This window comes from Pangasianodon hypophthalmus, chromosome 29 (genome assembly GCF_027358585.1).
Source record: "Pangasianodon hypophthalmus isolate fPanHyp1 chromosome 29, fPanHyp1.pri, whole genome shotgun sequence".
Taxonomy (NCBI): Eukaryota; Metazoa; Chordata; class Actinopteri; order Siluriformes; family Pangasiidae; genus Pangasianodon; species Pangasianodon hypophthalmus.
The window spans coordinates 5,825,468-5,845,747 of NC_069738.1; the positions used below are offsets into that span (position 1 = coordinate 5,825,468).

The window sequence follows — 20,280 nt, forward strand, 5'->3', positions numbered from 1 at the left end:
AGAGAGATGATAGTTAACTGATGTTAAACCAAGGACAGATCTTATCACAATGAGGCATGAGAAATAATCTAAGAACGTCGAGTCATTCTATTGAGGTTCTTTTGCTCTTATCTTATCTCGGCCCAGAATCAGGAGGCCCAGAGGCAAGCGGAGGTCCACATTAAGGAGTGTGTGTGTGTGTGTGAGGGGAATTGGGTTAACGGGACAGTGATGAATGGCCTGGGTCATTCTGTCCTGTGAATAATGATGACCCATTCACCTCACCTGGATTTAGGCTCCTCCACTAGGGAACATGAGGCAAGTGCGAGGAAACTTTATTTTATGCAATTTCAGATAATATAGCAGTTTTTGCTTTTCTTATGTTCAATTTGCTGTTAATAAAATTTGAATAGAAGCCAGATTTGAAAAGAAACTTATCATGAAGTCAATTTAAATTTGTCAGAGGTGTAATAACAAATAAATGTGAAGCCAAAAGACAGAAATGCCAGAAGACTGGCACTCTTTTACATTTAAATTTATTCACTCAGCAGATGTGTGTATCTTGAGTGACTTAAATGTGAGGCAGAATTCAATCACAGAACTGAGCAGCTGAAGGATTATGGGTCATGTCTAAGGGCCGTATGCTGGCTATCAGGCAGTCATGAGACTTGAAGCAACATCCTTCTCGATATGATCTTGATACTCCATTACTTCTTACAGTAACTATTAGCTGGGCAGTTTTCTGCCTTTTTCCCCCCAATTTCCCATTTTCTTTTTCTTTGAATACATTATTCCTTTAGACAAAATGTGTTGTTGCCACTTTGTTAGCAAAACTAAACTTTGTGATACAAAATATTGGTTTAAAATAGATCTGCACCCGCACAGTTCTGTTGCATATGTTTTCTGTCTTGTGTTTTTGTTGTTGTTGTTGTTATGGTGATAAATGAGAAAGAGATTTTAAATGTGTACATGCTCATATTTATTCAAAGGTTTCTGGACACTTAAACAAAGCAATTAAGTAATTAAGTAGAAGATTTTATTTTAAAAAATTACATTTGTTTGCATTTCGTTATATTCATTTGAGGTAATTTTGGCATTTTTCGGGAAAGATAATATTGGTTTAATAGAATTAACAAATACTATTAGATAAAATAAAAGAAAATAATTTAAAAAATTAACAAAAAATAAACTAGAAAAAAAAATAAAATCTAAAAAATCTAAACTAACTAAAACTAAAATAAAAAAAAAATACTATTAGCATTTTTAGTATTAGTAGTAGTAGTAGTTTATTAAACTGTTAAAGTGTAAAACATTTATTCTATTCATTGGTCATTTTCAGCAATTATTTTAGAGTTGCTCTAACTGCAGTTGATGTAACTGCAGTAACTGCAAACTTACACTTAAGTTTGACAGTTAAGTGTAAACATTGCTTTTTAAGTCACCATTTAAATCACTGAAATTGCCTACTTTAATCTTCTCAAGTGTCTCGTGCACGTGGTTCACAGTAACTGGTCTGTATTTGTGAAAAGTGCACAGGCTGCATCTCCATCTCTCTGTGTTCCTCAGTTAGAGGTGTGAGTTATAACAGCGCATAAGGCCTTGACATGCTCCTTTGATCATCTTCTCAGATTCGCTCTCCTTCACTTACAGCTATTAGGACCACACACATGGACACGGTCCCAAACCGAACTCATTGCTATGATAAAACGTGCTATTTTCATTTGATTTTCATTTCAAAGGCATACAAGCGAGGCGCCAACTCGTGCTTATGATTATTATCAGTCAGCGAGGCAGAGTGATTTATTTCCAACATGGAGGTCCACGGCGCCAGGCCTAAAAGCACTTCAGCTCAGACTTCAGATCAAAGACGAGTACATGCACACACATACACACACACACACACACACACACATACATACACACACACACACACACACACACACACACAAAACCTCTTACCTTTCGACTGTGTTTGTATGTGTGTGTATACACACATACACACGCACACACAAACACAGATGTAAGGTAAGAGGTTGTGTGACAACCTCTCCAACCCCTCCTACTCCTACTCCATAAATCTATCCACACTCATGTGCTCTCTTTTTATCACGCTTACTATCCTCTTGCTGGTTTGATAAGCACCACTATTAAAATTGAGCGAGAACATTAAAAGAGGAAGGTACAGAAAGTAGACCAATTTACCTAGACACAATAAAAGGTCAGACATCGTTTAACCTTTAATTAAATTTGAACTGTGAGTGTTATTGAAAGTTTATTCACCTTTACAATAAATAAATGACAATTTAGTTTAACGATTTTGCTTAGTGGATGCATAACATTTAAATCAATGTTCTGGGTCGAACTAATTATTCACTGGTAAGCAGCCATATAATAAATAGGATAATGTACAGCTAGCCTGTCATTACTGTAAATTATACCACAGCAATGAGGGTTTTTTTTTAATCTGATTGGTCAGAAGGTGTTGATAAATTTTCTATAACAGCAGCTCTGACAGTAGTGCAGCTGCAAGACAAATCACAGGTTTATATTAAAGTGCTTGCTCGCTTGTTGTGCATAGTAAAGTGCTATGTTATGTTTTCAAAAACAAAAAAAATTAACAAAGAAAACTGTAATTGTTTACATGTTGAAGTATTCTGTAAGGACATTTATGGAAGGAGTCTCCAGTGTCAGTGCTTTGTAACTGTCAGTAAGTTTTCTGCCAAGGGAAAGTTTTCAGGACAGAGGAGTTTACACTTTCTGGTTGCTCAGTAACATGAGCTGCGTTTTCTTGTCTTATTAACTCTTCGAGAGAATAAAAACAGAGGCTGGTGAGGGAACGACTGTTCCCATGTTCCGAGGACAATGTACAACATTAAATCAAGGATGACTGCAGCCCTGATGCAGAGCAGACTTTTGGATTGCCCTGCAAGGGTTTGTTTTAAATTACTGACATGCTGATTCAACATTATCCCATTTACTACATGGCTGCTTACCAAAGAAATAAATTTGACCCAGAATGTTGAACTTAAATTATTACTACTAGTTACATTCTGCTAAGCAAAATAGCTCAACTAAATTGTCATTCACTGCAAAAAGAGACAAGGCGAATAAAACTATTCATATTAGGGCTGTCACTGAGCTGGTTTATTCAGATACAATAGACTTCCGAATACTTTGATTGACCAATCAGAATAGAGCATTTCCCTGAGCTGTGTGATAAAACAAACACTAGAGTTTGGGATGGGATGAAGAATGGGTTCCTTTCTGGTTCCTCTCAAGGTTTCTTCCTACGTGATCTCAGAGAGTTTTTCCTCATCACCGTCGTTTGCCATTAGGGATCTCAGACTTTTGGGTTCTACGTGTGGATTTCTACAATCGGGTTTCTGTAAAGCTGCTTCATGACCATGTCTCTTGTTAAAAGTGCTTGCTATACAAATAAAATTGAATTGAATTAGTATTTTATAATACACACCCACAACGGAGAAACTCAGGGTAATCTCAGCATCAGATACTCCACCCACAATCCACTGATTACAAATCAAGCTTAAGAATCTGGAAAACTGCAATGAGATTAGCTATTTTTATTTCCATAAAATAATGCAAGGACACATTTTTGTACACAGTGACAAAAAGATTTTCACATCAAAACATAGCCTTTGGATTGGGAAACGTTCACAGCATCATGTTTGTAAAATTTTGTTTGAAACCAGTAGTGGCCATTTGGATATCAGTAAAATGGCCCCCTTCTTATGGACGTAGGAGGTTCTTGGTCATGTTTCGTGACAAAAAAGTACCAGACTCTCTAGAGAAAGCTAGAAGTCAGGCTTGCGAGACTAAACTAGGGGTTATATTAACAACTTGGTGCCTACTGACGTGAACATACGTCATAATAAACCTCTAATATACAACTTTTTTTCCGTTTCTTTTGATCTTTTCTCACAAACAACTTCTGGCCTTTGCTTGAACCCAAAAGTCGAGAACTGTGTTTATTTCAGCAGTTAAGGTAAACCAATGTTTCTCAAACAAGATGCCGTCTTCCTTCTTAAGTAATAAAAAGTTTGTTTTTATTGACTGAAAACTGTATTACGGATACAGGAGCATACTGGGTTCATATCAAATGATATTTCAAATACATAAAAAAAGATGATTTTTTCTCAAAGATTATGTATCAGTGTACTGTGTAAAATGTATTACCTTTTGATAAGTTATGACGTTAAACCCATTTATCATAAGTAAAGCACTGAGGATGCGCTGGATCCTAAATCATCAGATCAGCAAACTAAGACCGAAACGCAAGTACAAAAATTAATGAAAATGACCACGAAGAGAACTGTAATTACTGTAATTACTGTTATTAGTCCTGCTATTAATATTAAAGGCAGCCAATGGGCAAGTCGTGCTCCCACTAAAATGATCGAAGACTACTTAGTGCACGCTGAATGTCTAACACAGAACAGCTGAAGTAAAGCTCTTGGCATGAGTCACCCCATTAAACCTTCAGTCACCTTTAACCCAACATTATCTCATACATGGAGAACAGTGTGATGGCTGCAATCTGAATCATAAATTCATTTCCTCGTACAAACCCGCCCATAAAGAACCTCAGCCGCAGCAACCTCTACCAAATGACCTCAGCTCCTGAATAGAATTGCTGCAACAGATACACAAATATAACGCCTACTACATCAGTGGCCTGCACTTGAATGGCCTGAATGACCATAAATACAGTAGACACTTCAGACTTTCACATTCTATTAGCAGTTTGAACTATTGGAGTCACATACACATACAAATATAATGTGTAATAAGATGAGATGTGTGTTAATTAGCGCTCAGGTAGATGATACCTAATCAGGGACTGCTGGTATAAATGTGTTAGCATCAAGACATCAATATAATTTCTTTCTTTTTTTTTTTTTTTTGCATATATATCAGATTATTTGCTGTCTTAAGGTGGAATATTTTGGATTTTGTGGAACTATGAACAACAGCACCACCAAGAATGGTATGAAGAAGTGAGGCTGGGGCTGATTTCTTTCTAGCCCAGACTACAGATTCATGCAGCCTCTAATGAACACTTGGTTTTTGTAACATTTTATACAGAAACTAGTGAGTCAGCATACTGTTTCCCAACAAAAAATGTATATCACGTAGTTGGAAGCTGCTTTGTTTCCTGCAAGGGTCAATGACATGACATTTTTTGTGTCTAAGTCCAATATTATAATTATAACAGCTTACATAAATACATGAACTTACATAAATTATAATAACTTACGTAAATAAATACACAACGTATATCACGTTAAACTAAATATCCCTGTTATGTGAATACATTTTCAGTGCAACAAAATAAAACTCATTTTAGCCATTTTTGCCTCCCAAAGTCTAAATTGTGTGACTGTCTGACCACTAAATATTAAAAAAGCCAATTTAGTAAAATAGAATTTTAAATAAAATCATTTAGCATGATTTTGTTTCCTCACATTTAGCATGATTTGAAATTTTCAAAGCTTTAAAATTATTCAACTCAACAAAACACATTTGTCTATATATACTGATCTATAGAAAAAAAAAAAAAATTTTTTTAATTTAAAAAAATTTTTTAAAAAAATAAAATTTGGCATATTTTTAAGAAAAAGTGGGCCGGGTATTGCATCAAAGTAGACCTCAAGTGGCCTTAATGATGCAATGATAAGGTCAGTAGCAAATATACCGTACTTTTTTACAAATATTGAAAAAATTTGTCATTTTTGGCCGGTTTAGTTTACCATGTCATGTGGTAAGACCCCAAGTCAACCATCAAAATATGTTATTGTCATAATAATAGTTATTTATTTTTTTTAAAATACGTATAAGCATGATTTTAAGCACAAAGATTTATATGGGTGTCCAGTTGGATGCCTGTTTAATTTGAAAAGAGCCTGAAAAGTCAGATCGCACAACCACTGGGTCAAATAGTACAACCAGAGAAAACGTGTATTTAAACATTCAATTCAATGAAACAATGTGTAAACCCATTAACACAAGAGTGTAAACCCATTGTAAATTCAATGCAAACACTAAAAAGTGTAACTTACACACACTCCCTCGAAATAACTATAAAATATAATATTTTTCATTAATGTGTGGTTGCACCACCTGACATTATCTAGGTTGTAATGTGATTTTTTTTCTCCCCACATTCATTTATTCATTTATTTTCACTTGTAGGGCATGCGGTTTAATTCTGATCATGTGATTTACTCACATGATTCATTTATTGTGAAGTCAGTTTTTTGTTCTGCACATGATTCTTTTTTCACAAGTCAGCCCATATTATTCAACATGACGTCACATGGAGTTCAATTTCACGTGCAATTTCACTGCATAACATGGTGAAATGCACCTTCAGAAGTGATCGCACATTATTCGCTTAATCGCATGTGGAAAAACCTGCAATCACATGTGAAATGCATGCGATTTTACCAGTGTAGTAGTTTTACCCTCCGTAGTGGTCTTTATTAAATTCAGCGTTCATTTGGAAGCTTTCAGGAAACAGATGGTGGCTCAAACAGGGGAGGGCGTGAAAGGAAATGGTGAGCAAATCAAGCAGCATTTATACACCATCCCTCATCACCTGATGACCATTACACTACACTGTCTAATCTAAAGGTCTAAAGCATCCTCAACAGGGTGTGTAAGCTTACAGTCAGTGATGGGAGAGAATCAATGAGATAATCAATCAACAGAAATCAAGCATCTAAATCAACTCCAGTTAAACAGTGTGTTGAAATGATGAAGATGCTACTGGACAAACTAAGAGACTCGGTCCATTTATAACCGCTGACAGCCGAGACCTCATGCTGCGTCGCTTCTTCATTTATGAAGGAAAACCAATTATCTATTTAAACCTAAAAAAAAAAACACTTTTTTTTTTTTTTTAAGGAATTTAGGAAGCTGTAGTGCTAATACAGTGTGAGTCCATACAGAATATAAACATACTAAGGCTAAGAGCTTTGCAAATACTTGAATCAGTTTTAGGAGAATGCATTAGACAGTGTTCAAATTAACACCTAAAATGTTGAAACAATGCTTGCAGTGTTTTTTGTGACAAGGTGCATTTAAACACACAGCAGGTGTTAATTCAAGATTTTGCAGTGCATGTTTAACTTATGCATATGTTATGCTTATGCTTATGCACATGCATGCAATATGCACAGTGTGTGTGTGTGTGTGTGTGTGTGTTACATTTGAATGCATTTCAGCCCAGAATGCAAATGAACGCGCAGGAGAACAGAAGGAAATGAAATCACATGCGGAGAAGATCTGTGGAAAAACACAACAGTGCCAAGTATAGCCTTACAAGCTCTTACCAGAAATAGACAAACTACTGTGCATTGAATATTGTGCATCAATGATGAGTATGAACCCACTGGAATGCAGCAAGAGATATACATATATAGTTATTATTATTATTATTTTTTTTTTTTTTTTTTACATATTTTAATATTTTGTTTCCCCGTGCTGCAGAGTGCATTGGATATTTCTACACAGCATAACATGCACAGCCACGCCTGAGCCATGAGTAGCAATACACGGACAAAAAATAAACACTCAACATAACTATCAACATAACGCCGGGTGTAATGATTCCTCTCCCTCCCCAAAAAAACCCAGCAATTTCATCTCATCTGTGTATGTGAAGCAGAGGAGCGCGCGCTCACCGGTGAAAAGCAGGCTGCAGCTCAGGCACCGGATCTCTGCGAGCCGTCAGATGAAGCTGTGCGTTCGCCCCGTGGCTGTCAGGGTCATTATTTAGACTTTTTTTCTTTGCTGTGCGCCTTTGGATGCTGCCGTGTGGCTGAGACGCGCGAGCTGCAGCCGCAGAACCACAGAGAGAGAGAGAGAGAGAGAGAGAGAGAGAGAGAGAGCTGCTGAAGGGAGGAGTGCACTGATATATGCAGGGTGAGAAGGAACAAAATTTTGCCTACGTCTTCCATCCCTGATCTATCCGCAGCTAAACCTTTTCAGCTTGCAGGGGTGGATTTAGTGATTTGGGGGCCCCCAGGCAAAATATAGGAATGGGGCCCTATTCAACTGCACATATTTACCTCAATATTCCATTACAGCAAGAGACGGGGTTGGGTTGCATTGACGCTGCAGAAATAACAGCGATATGAATCATTTCATCAGCATCAATATTGAAATTTTCAGCGTACATTATTTAGCATTAATATATAAAAACTTATATAATTTGCATTTTTAAGGGGCCCTTGGTTTCTCCCAAGGCAGTTGTGTACCTTTGCCTAGTTCTAAGTCTGCCCCTGAATGCAAATACAACAGATTTTCCCTGAAAGAGACAACGCTTATATAAAAATATATGTTTGAAAATTCTGTAGAGTTCCTCTATATGTCAGAGAAAACATGATGCAGTGCCCTATATGGTTCCTCTGCATGTGAGGAAATATGCTGCGTGCCCTACAGGGTTCCTCTTTCAGAGAAAACGTGATGTAGTGCCCTATAGGGTTCCTCCACATGTGAGGAAACATGTTACTGTGCCTTATAGGGTTCCTTTACATGTGAGGAAACATGATACATGCCCTATAGGGTTCCTCTACATGTGAGGAAAGATGTTACTGTGCCCTATAGGGTTCTTCTACATGTGAGGAAACATGATGCGTGCCCTATAGGGTTCCTCCACATGTGAGGAAACATGTTACTGTGCCTTATATGGTTCCTCTACATGTGAGGAAACATGATGTAGTGCCCTATAGGGTTCCTCCACATGTGAGGAAACATGTTACTGTGCCCTATAGGGTTCTTCTACATGTGAGGAAACATGATGTGTGCCCTATAGGGTTCCTCCACATGTGAGGAAACATGATGGATGCCCTGTAGGATTCTTCTACATGTGAGGAAACATGATACATGCCCTATAGGGTTCCTCTACATGTGAGGAGTCATGACGCAGTGCCCTATAGGGTATATCTATGTGTGAGGAAACATGATGCAGTGCCCTATAGAGTTCCTCTATGTCAGATAAAACATGATGCATTGCCCTATATGGTTCCTCTACATGTGAGGAAACATGATGCTGTGCCGTATAGGGTCCCCTTCCAGGGGAGAATATGTGATGCAATGCCCTATAGGCTCCACTACATGCAAGAAAATAAGATAAAGTGCCCTCTGCAGTAGAAAAAAAAAATGAGTTATTGCCCTCCAGGTGCGCCTGTATTTTGTTTCCCCACTGCGTGCAGAAGGCGCCCTTTTGTATTTTTTTCGCCCCTGCCCATCAGACAGCCTGTGTCTGCTAGTATGTACACCACTGTGTACAAAAAAATTCTCAAGAATTAATCTCCAAATACAAAAAGTTCTGCTTATTAATTTTATTCGTTGATGCCGTTCAGCTTCAGCTACTATTTCTTATTATTCTTTTTACAGCATCCTGATTTGAAATCCACTTGTTTTTGTAATTCTTATTATAGGTATTATCTATAGAATGGATTTGTAATCAAGACCTGTGATTTCCAAAACTGTTCTTAAATTTGTGGACATACGGTAGTCTATGTCTTAAAGATGTTTGTTTTGGACCGACCGCCCCTGCATACAGACCGGCACGCCTTCTCGCGACTCCTTCGGCTCCATGGTTACAAGCCCTGACCCACTTCCTCTCCAGGCGCGAGCGCCTGTTCGAGGGAATCATAAAAAGCAGGGATTAGGATGCTTAATTAAGTTAATTCCCATCAACATACACTGATCCATATTCCACAGGAACCGGATCATCAGTGTTAGTTGAACAGAAAACCAGCGTCCAGCCTCTTAAAAGCATCATTTATAACCTCAGTCTGAGATTTGAAATGGCATTTCCATAAATTTTACTGTAAACTATAAAGCCTGCATTTTTCAGAGGAGGCTTTGAGCTTATTGTACACAATATTTCTTATGGCAAAAGAAAGTGCAGTAGTGAAATGATCAGTTTTCATCAAACTGTGCACACAGTGATAGTAAAAGCAGAAAAAAAACACCCCAAAAAACAAGCTTTTTAGATATTTGCAAATTTTTTAAATAATTCGCTAATCTGATTGGTTAGAATGTGTTGATTAATTTTCTATAACAGCAGCTTTGACAATAGTTCAGGCTGCAAGGCAAATTACAGGTTTATATTAATGCGCTAGCTGTAATATGCTAGCGTTTCTAAAGTAACAACTTACACAGGTACAGGGACTACATAATCTATGACTTATATTTTTTAAGCGCTATTTAAGAAAGAAAAATGTATAATCATTGATATGGTTTAACATTAATGAAATGAGTCTCCAGTATCAGCACTGACTTAAAGCTGTAACTTTTTCAACTAAGTTTTCCAACACAAGAATGTGAAGGAAGGACTGTTCATAGCTGCTGTAACATAAGTGATAACAAGACCTAACTTCTTTTGTGGACTTAAGAGGAATAAAACATTTCATACTAGTGGCATTTCATGTCACCACACAACTCATTTCAGTCTTTTTCTTCTTCTTTTCCCCATCTTTCATTAATGCATCCTTTTCTGTTCCATGCTAAATTGTACTAGTATTAATGGAAAATCGTTAAAGCTACTCTGATCTTACCTTGTGTCGTTTAAGCCATTCATGGCACAAGGGACCTTTCAAAAAGACCACAGAAGGAGGACAGATTAATAAAACCTGGCACAAAAAATGTAACTCACATGTGGATTAACTGAGATTAAACCTAAATCTATAGGCTAAGACAAAAAAAAAGACAGTGCAGTTGAGTCTGAGGCTAGATTTAATGTTATCGCAGTCATAGTGGCATGAAATGGATATTAACTCATAATCCATCAGCACTGACAGTTCAATCATATGTGTCTTATGCGTAGCCCAGTATAGAAAGAAAATTGCAAGCGATCTTCACATGGGGGGAAAAGGCACGTTTAGACAGGACATAATGCGAGCATAAAATAGGCTCTGAAAATGATATCTGAATTACATGTAAAACGTAAAAGATACAGTATATCCAGAATATGATTCATTTGATATCACTGCATGAGTGGCATAGATCAGAAGGCCTGTTTTTCAGGATCCTGAGACAGAGGTAATTATATTAGCCAGGAAACAGCGATCATTTCCCTCTGCTACACTGGCTGTAATCGAGTCATCTGCTCGCTCCATGCATGTTTATGGTGTGTGTGGCTTTGTTACTCGCATTCATCAGCAGGGTGATTTTTAGGATTCAGGAATTGGTCTATTGTATCTGCTTGGTAGCAGGAACATGTGGGTTAATCATCTGCAGTTCATTTCCAAATGTATTCACTTCATCAATGCTTTTATTCAAAGCGATTTAAAGTGATGTCCGACTTAGGGACTCTGTGGTGTCTGATCTAGGTCCAGCTATGATCTGTAAATATTTTTTTAGTCATATTGACACTTTTGAAAATGATGCTTTCAGGAACTTGTCCCCTTCTCTCTCCCAGTGCTTAGGGCTGTGACTTGACAGTGATTGCACTTCAGTGTGGCACGACTGTGACATACTAATGAACATCAAATGCAGTTTAACTGAGAATTACATTCACTTCTGACATAAGGTCAGCATTTAATTCCTAACCCTTTCTCGCAGTGCAGTGGCGTTCCATTCCGCTGGCGGAAAGGAGACGTGGTCTCTGTGTCAGTTCTAGTAAAGGAGACATGGTCTCTCTCAGTTCTAGTAAAGGAGACATGGTCTCTCTCAGTTCTAGTAAAGGAGACAGGTCTCTCTCAGTTCTAGTACAGAAGGCATGGTCTCTCTTAGTTCTAGCAAAGGAGACATAGTCTCTGTGTCAGTATTACTAAAGGAGATGTGGTCTCTCTGCCAGGTCTAGTAAAGGAGACCCAGTCTCTGTGTCAGTTCAAGTAAAGGAGACCCAGTCTCTGTGTCAGTTCTAGTAAAGGAGGCCCAGTCTCTGTGTCAGTTCTAGTAAAGGAGACCCAGTCTCTGTGTCAGTTCAAGTAAAGGAGACCCAGTCTCTGTGTCAGTTCTAGTAAAGGAGACCCAGTCTCTGTGTCAGTTCTAGTAAAGGAGACCCAGTCTCTGTGTCAGTTCGAGTAAAGGAGACCCAGTCTCTGTGTCAGTTCAAGTAAAGGAGGCCCAGTCTCTGTGTCAGTTCAAGTAAAGGAGACCCAGTCTCTGTGTCAGTTCTAGTAAAGGAGACCCAGTCTCTGTGTCAGTTCGAGTAAAGGAGACCCAGTCTCTGTGTCAGTTCTAGTAAAGGAGACCCAGTCTCTGTGTCAGTTCGAGTAAAGGAGACCCAGTCTCTGTGTCAGTTCAAGTAAAGGAGACCCAGTCTCTGTGTTAGTTCTAGTAAAGAAGACCCAGGCTCTGTGTCAGTTCGAGTAAAGGAGACCCAGTCTCTGTGTCAGTTCGAGTAAAGGAGACCCAGTCTCTGTGTCAGTTCTAGTAAAGAAGACCCAGTCTCTGTGTCAGTTCAAGTAAAGGAGACCCAGTCTCTGTGTCAGTTCTAGTAAAGAAGACCCAGTCTCTGTGACAGTTCTAGTAAAGAAGACCCAGTCTCTGTGTCAGTTCTAGTAAAGGAGACCCAGTCTCTGTGACAGTTCTAGTAAAGAAGACCCAGTCTCTGTGTCAGTTCTAGTAAAGGAGACCCAGTCTCTGTGTCAGTGCTAGTAAAAGAGGCATGGGCTTTGTGTCACTTCTAGTGAAGGAGATGTGGTCTCTGTATCAGGTCTAGTAAAGGAGACCCGGTCTCTGTGTGCGTTCTAGAAAAGGTGGCATGTCCTCTGTCAGTTCTAGTAAAACAGGCATGGCCACTGTGTCAGTTCTAGTAGAGGAGATGTGGCATGGCCTCTGTGAATCATATTGTATCATACCATGGCACATTAAAACAGCTTTAAATCAAACTTCCTATCACTGATTACATATTGATATGTGAATTGTATAATCTCAGATGAGGAAATACACATCTCCAGTGAATGAAATCGCATGCACCCAGATCATACCCAGATATAGCTCATTGTTTCATAATAGACCCACATGCAAATGAGCTATTAATGCTCACTGACGACCCCCACTTTTGTTCTGCCATCCTCCGGGCACAAAATGCCGATTAGCTGTATCTTATACTGAAGTTCACTGAGACATCAGATTCTTTCTCTGTGTCTAACTGATTCTTTTGGCAATTGGTCAGGCAGAAGTGAGCAAGGTTTGGCTTTGTGGAGGCAGCTGTCTCCCAAAATAACTCATTCTGCTATTGTTTCTACTGTTTGCTGGATGAAAACACTTTGCATCCAAGATACGACATGATCTTGCTAAGCTCAGACTTTGCATTATTTATGAGTATAATATAATCATCAAATAAATCAAACAGTCAGAGTAATATGAGGTCAAATGAAGTCTGTATGCTAAAATTATGGGTAAAACATTGCTGCAGTAGTTCACAGTGTTTGCAATGCCAGATCATCTCATTGTAGCATTATTTGCTGACATTACACTGCTGTGTAGGTCTTTATTTCCCAAGGCCATTACCTGTTATTTTCCTTGCTTTGCCATCTGAAAGCATTTTGCATTGAATAAAAATTGCACTGTTATGCAGAAACCAGAGTTGAGTTAGACCTAATATGTAATCTGATTACAGGGCTCAGATATATTTCTAAGTAATCGTAATGGGAATAAAAGGGGAAGTTCTTATTTCTGGAAGGAATATTCTACTACTTTATATGTGATAGTAACTTAATTTTGCCAGCTGTCATTTGTAATTTTCTGTCCAGTTGTAGTACTGAAGCCTTGTATCAGCTACATTTCTACCCCTTTCAACAGCCAAACTCTGAAAATTGCATTGTAAACAATTCTGCTCAACACAGTCTTCTCGCACAGTACAAGATAGATTGATGCTGTGGACAGCAACACTTCTTAAGTAACCATCTCTCAGTAACACAGCAGTTCAGCTTCATTTGAAACAATGCTGCATCTCTTGCTTCAGTGTAGAGCCCTCTGCTGCATGCACCATGCTAATACACTAAATCAGGAACACTACATTGGCAGGGCAGGGACAGATTAATAAATCCTGGGCCATGGGCAGGAACCTACACAGAGCAGCCTCCTTAACCTGCCATGCATGATCCAATGCATGGATCCCTGACCATTCTACAATCCATGACATTCAAAAAAAAAAAAATAAATAAATAAAAAAACAATTGCATACAATTGTTGTTCATATTTTTTTTAATCCTCTTATCTAGTGGCAGGTAAAACAGTTAGGACCTTACTGACCAATGCTTCGTTGCAAATTCAAACCCACACACTGATAACATTTCTGAATTTATTTCAGATTTACATTCATTCCCTCGTTCGTTGTCGTGTCGTATGTGACAGCATAAAGCCCAATATTATGGAGCCATATTTGTTATTAGCCCATTGGCACAAAAATCCATTTTTGTTGTTAATGAATAAAAATTGTAATCGTTGGCAAATTGCTATGGTATAAGAAGATAAAACACTTCATGACATGCAGTCATAGGACAATGAACATCTTCAGGGGAGGGTAAGAGTAACTCTGCTTTGGGTCTGGTCACGTCCCACCACCTTGTCGTTGATTATTTTCCTATAAAAGCATCCCCCCAAGTGCTTTATTCCTTGCATAATAATATAACATTCCATAATTAATACTGTTTTTTGAAGTCAAGATTACTCAGACTCATGGTGACCACCTAATTTATGAGTGAATGTTTCTATTAATATTCGACATTTGATAATAATAATGATTGTCCATTAAAAGCATTACAGATTTATTGCAACAGGAAGATATTGATCGTAGAATAGTCACAGGAGGACAACATATCATTTCTGCTAATAACTTTATTTAAATAAGACACAAGATCTCTATTTTACAGGGAAAAAAAGAAATGAAACAGCCAATTCAGGCTGAAGAAAATAAGTTGCGGTTTTTCTGTACTGTCAGTTGAGACAGTAGACCAGATGTGAAACTCAGATATGTGCAGATATCGCAGATATAACGCAGATAACGTTACAACAAGCTCAGCAGCTGGAGCTATATGATACTGCATGGCTACAATAAAGTCAAAGCTACGAGACTTGAACCATATTGACATTGATTTGTTTAAGAGGAGGCTTAAACAGAGGACTGGACTGTATTCAGGGCGCTCAAGTGCAGATTTTTTTCTTCTTGCAATTACGCTTCAGTTTCTTCAATTTCCCCTTGAAAGTTGCTTCCTTCTTTACACCTTCAGTGTTCTAACCAGAATCATAAATATGTTGCAGTTGTGTGTGAACAGATGAGCCGAGATATCAGAGCTCTGACTATTAGTGGAAACCTGACACTAGCCTGATGCTGACACAGTCACAGTAACCAAGCCAAAGCACTGCAAGCTCCTGCTGCTAACGTTATGGGAAACATCACAGATGTGTTAATGGGGTCTTATATTCATGTACAGCAGGGGTGCCTAAACCCGGCTCTGTTGATCTACCTCCCTGGAGTGTTTGATTCCTGTTAAGGATGACCTGAATGTTAGAGACAGGTGTGTTGGAAATAAACTCTCCAGGGTGGTAGATCACTCGAACTAGACTTGGGCACCCTTGACGTACAAGATTTCTGTTGTTTCTTCAATATAACGTGTTCATGACATGTATGAAAAATGTGTCATTTAGGAAAATGTCAAATATCTGCACTCCAAATTGAAATGATGCCAGAAATGTGCTCTGTTCGATCTATCATCAAACACTGTGGATTGGAATGGAAATATTCATTCTCCTAAAATGTAAGGCTTTAAAGCAATTCCTTTCCTAGCAAACAGCAAAAGATAACTTTTATTATTATTGCACAGATTTTAGACACTGAAATAGCAGTACCATTCATTCAGTAACCTACTGATGTCTGATAATGAGGTGCAGTATAAAGAAAATAAAGTAATATACTGTTTATAGTAATCTAAAAATGCGCTAATCCAGTCACCAATGCGGCTGTATGGAATGATGATGGTGAGGCCACTTGGATTTGTATTTGTATTTTGTAAATATAATATTTTAGGTTTGTCTTTTGAATTTCAGTTAAGTCAGGTTAAATGTCATTGAATCCAAGTCAAATTCATAATGAGCAGATGTTCAAAATCTTGATAGCTCAAAATAGCAAGTTGGAATTATTTTCCTTAAAATGTTGCCATGGTGATATCATTTGAAACATGGTAAATAGCTGCTTATCACCTTTCCAGGGCTGCTGGTATCCCCAGCAATGTGCCTTTGTGAATGTGGCTGAAATAAATAGAAAACTTATGACCCATACACACCTGCATTAAAAATAATAAGACCTATAGAGTGGAAGGTCAAAACAATGATGGGATCCATGCAACACTCACAGCTTTGTGAGTTCAAATACTCAACTTCTCAGCTCTGTTTAGCAGATCCTGTCTCAGTTCAGATAAAAGGGGATGATTAAACAAAAAAATAAATGATTGAGTGATGTGCCAGAATAGTGTCTTGTTGTGGGGGACAGTTTTTTCTACTCCCATATTTTCTGGACAAGTTGATGTGGACTTTAGGACACGTTCCCTAAATTCTGGCTATAGTGCACACATCAGTTGGGTGAGTTTTATTGATGAGATAGCTAGAGAGTAGCCTGTAGGTGGTTGGAGAATGGTTGCTTCTATTGTGACAAAATTTGGTGCTTGAAAATGTGATACAATTTGCAGATGATCTCCACTGTCTCTAAAATTTCTGGAGAAACTTTGGTCTCTGTGGTTCCCCAGGAGAAATACCGCCAACATCCAACCAATCAGAACAAGCAGGTATCGCTAGTCCTTCAAGTTCTGTCAAAAATATCATAATTATGAGATGAGCCAATAACCATGGCTACAATGTCATCATTACTAGCAAGAAACTAGTATTTTTGATGAGCTAGTCATTTTCCTATGAGCCATGACTTTATGTTGCAGCTGATATAGATGTTGCATCCACAGTAGACAATCATTTAAAAAAATTATTAGTAAGTAGTAATTTTGTATGTTGTCTATGCGAATTGTGGTATTGATGATTTGTTTACAGTTAATGCGATGCCAGCCAAAACTACTTGAAAATGTACTTGGTCAAACATACGACTTCAAACTTGTAAAGTACTGTAGGGATATCCAAGCAAGCATACATCTGTGCATTATAACTCATATGTAGCTCATAAAACCAGGGTCATAAAACCACATCTGACTGAAGGGAGATCCAATGGCCACGGTGCACTCACAACCTCCTGAATCAACGCAGAGACATTATTATTTTATTTTTGCTACAAATTAGTTGCTTATAAATCACTCTGTCAGTCATCATGAACGATTTGGCCTCAGAATTCAGTCAGTGGATCGGCAGCTTTTAACATACACTCAAAAGAGACACCGAATGTCACGAGCAATATTTATGAACTAAAAAGCTGATTCACGTTGGACTGTGGAGGGAGTGTGTGTTCAGGTGTGTACGAGTGTGTGTGTGTGTGTGTGTATGTGTGTGTGTATGGAGAAGGTGGTAGGACACACGTTAGTGTGCAAATTACCTGAGTTTAAACTCACACCTGAAGCTGGGCTATAAACAGATACTGTGCAATACTATAGCTTTTTTTAATGCATTGTCTTTTTTTTGTTGTTGTTGTTTTTTTTTTACCTTTTTTAAAACTATTTTTCTATTTAATGTCTTAAAAGTAACAAAACCTGGACAGACTGTAAACATAACCCCAAAGAGTAGATCACACTTTTTCTCTATAACATATATAAAGCAATAAACAGTTCTCAACTCAAACAAGCTTTTATCTTTTTTTATATAGATATCCATATATCTATATATATATATATAGATATACATATATATATATATATATATATATATATATATATATATATATATATATATATATATATATAGATGTAGATAGAGAGAGCTTATTCATACTGTGGATGTTAAAAAAAAAAAAGAAAACAGACATGACACTGTAAGCGTCAACATATATGATCAATTTCAGATACATGCATCCGACCCTATTAAACCCTTCCTGAAGCCTTTCGATGTAACGTTTTTTTCTCCACTAAACGCAATCATTTCTGTGTTGTAGCTGAAAAAGGAGTTATCCCGCTTAAGTTAAGCAGTTATTTGCTTGAATTTCACTCACCCAACAGAAAGCGAAGCTGTGCAATCATTCAGATCCACATCAGTGAGAAAATGAATCACACCAAAAAAGCGAATCCAAAAAGTGTGAGCAGAACTCAATGCCAAACTGTATAAATAAGATGAGAATATAGTAGCAAAACCCAGAAGTCCCAAGAGGCCGTGGATTATTATATCACTACCTTATTAACTCGAAATTACGATTTGTTTTTCTCAAAACAAAATGTAAAAAAAAAAAAAATCCACTTTGTAGGCAAGAGCTAACCTGAGAGGATTTCTGACAGGATTTTTAAATCATATTTGTAAATGTTTATAATATTCACTGTTAACACTAGTCAGCTAGCTAGCATTAGCTAATTTGACAGAATTTCTGACAGGATTTTTAAATCTTATTTATAAATGTTTATCATTTTCATTGCTACCTCCAACCAGCTAGCTAATATGAGCTACCAGGATAACTGAAAGGATTTTAGATCATAACCATTAATACTCATCATTTCATAGCCAGCTAACATGGGCTAACCTGACATGAATTTTAAATCATTTTATGTGTTCATAATCACAGCTAACTCTAGCCAGCTACCTTACCGGGGTAGCCTGACAGGATATCTGAAAGGATTTTTAGGTCATTATTGTTAATGTTTATCATCTTCCCTTCCAAGATTAGCTAGCTCACAAAAATAAGCTATTCTGAAAGGATTTCTGACAGGGTTTTAAGTCATGATCATTAATAATCATAATTTTCATTGCTAACACAATCCAGCTAGTTAATATTAGCTAACCTGACAGGAATTCTGACAGGAATTGTAAGTCTTAATCATTATTGTTCATAATCTTCACTGCTAACACAGTAATAAAAGATAATCTGAGAGGATTTCTGACAGGATTTTAGGGCATAATCATTAATGTCTTTACTGTAATTTAATAATTGCTAATCTGAGCTAACCTGACAAGATTTCTGAGAAGATTGTTTAAACCTGTATGTATAAAATTTGCAAACCTTCACTGCTAATGTCAGTTAGATGGCCAGGATATTTCATAAAACCTTTTTTCAATTGCAATCATAAAACTAAGGCTGATATCCCTGCCTCACCTAGGCTCGATTGCACGTCACATGTAAGGCTGATGTGTAAGGCTGAAAGCACAGCTAGCATAACTTCTTGGTGGTTTGTTCCCTAACCTGGTAGGTGCTGGGAAAAAGCAGTTGAACAAGGATTCTTCAACTTTTATCCACAGCTTTTTTTTCTTGAGATAATGACTTATTTTTTCCTGTGAAAGTGGTTTCACTGAGACAATAAACTGAATGTTTAGGCTTATAGAATAAAGCTAATCAAAAAGGATGATCTTTATGCAAGAAAACAGATTGTGATCTCGAGATAATGTGACAGAGTCAAAAAAAAAAAAAGTATGGCCTCTTGGGACTTCTGTAGAAAAAAATGACAGCTCACTCTTTTTTCTTTCTTTCCTTTAAGGTTAACATTGAACCTACATTTGCATATTTTGTGGTCCATAAAACCCTCACACTCTTTATTTTAACAGTAATAATAATACTACATATATAGATATATATATATATGTATTATTATATATATAATCTTTACCGGCTTCTGTGGTGCTGCTCCAAAAACAGACTGCACACTTGCACACTATAGCCTTTTTAGCTTTTTAGTCCCTGTCAGTAACAGTGCGTAAGAAAACGGGGCGGATGTGACGACGGATTGAACTGGAGCGTAATTCTTGTGTTCGGAACCTTGTGTGTCACTATGACATGCAGACGGTGGAGTTTCAGTCCAGAAAGAGAGGAAAAGGGGGCATCTATTCAACCTATGAAGGGCACAAAGTGCCACAGAGACCAGCTCTGGGCAAATCGAGCTAACTGCACAGTTCTGAGTTTGTGTGTGGTGCCTCTTGTTGGGACGGAGACGCAGCGTCTGATTCTGGCGGATCGTCTGTGCTGGTGCTGATGGAGACCTGAGTGGGGTGGAGCAGGGCGTACATGGCCGAGGAGGTCACAACACCTGGGTGTCCTCCCTCCTCCTCTTCGTCAGCTTGGGAGGCTGAGTGCTGAAGCACAGAGCCGGGTATTCTGACAGGGCAGAAAGCCGAACCAGTGGGGTTGAAGTTCACCTTGTTTTTGTCGGGGCAGGAGAAGAGGGGGGTGGTAGAGGACTGTCTCGACCT

General features: G+C 37.9%; 2 protein-coding genes across 3 annotated transcripts in view; both read right to left on the bottom strand.

The window, feature by feature from the left end:
- The window catches only part of rims3 (regulating synaptic membrane exocytosis 3), a 61,773-nt gene extending 53,932 nt beyond the window's left edge, over positions 1 to 7,841 (bottom strand). For both annotated transcript variants that reach the window (XM_026942261.3, XM_026942259.3), the window contains exon 1: positions 7,683 to 7,841. The gene's annotated coding sequence lies outside the window, so the exon portion shown is untranslated. The remainder of the gene's footprint in view (positions 1 to 7,682) is intronic.
- An 8,323-nt stretch (positions 7,842 to 16,164) lies between these two features.
- glcci1a (glucocorticoid induced 1a) overlaps positions 16,165 to 20,280 on the bottom strand; it is a 38,025-nt gene continuing 33,909 nt past the window's right edge. The window contains exon 9 of the mRNA XM_026942348.3: positions 16,165 to 20,278. Within this exon, the coding sequence (XP_026798149.3) occupies positions 19,972 to 20,278 (307 nt within the window). The 3' untranslated portion in view covers positions 16,165 to 19,971. The remainder of the gene's footprint in view (positions 20,279 to 20,280) is intronic.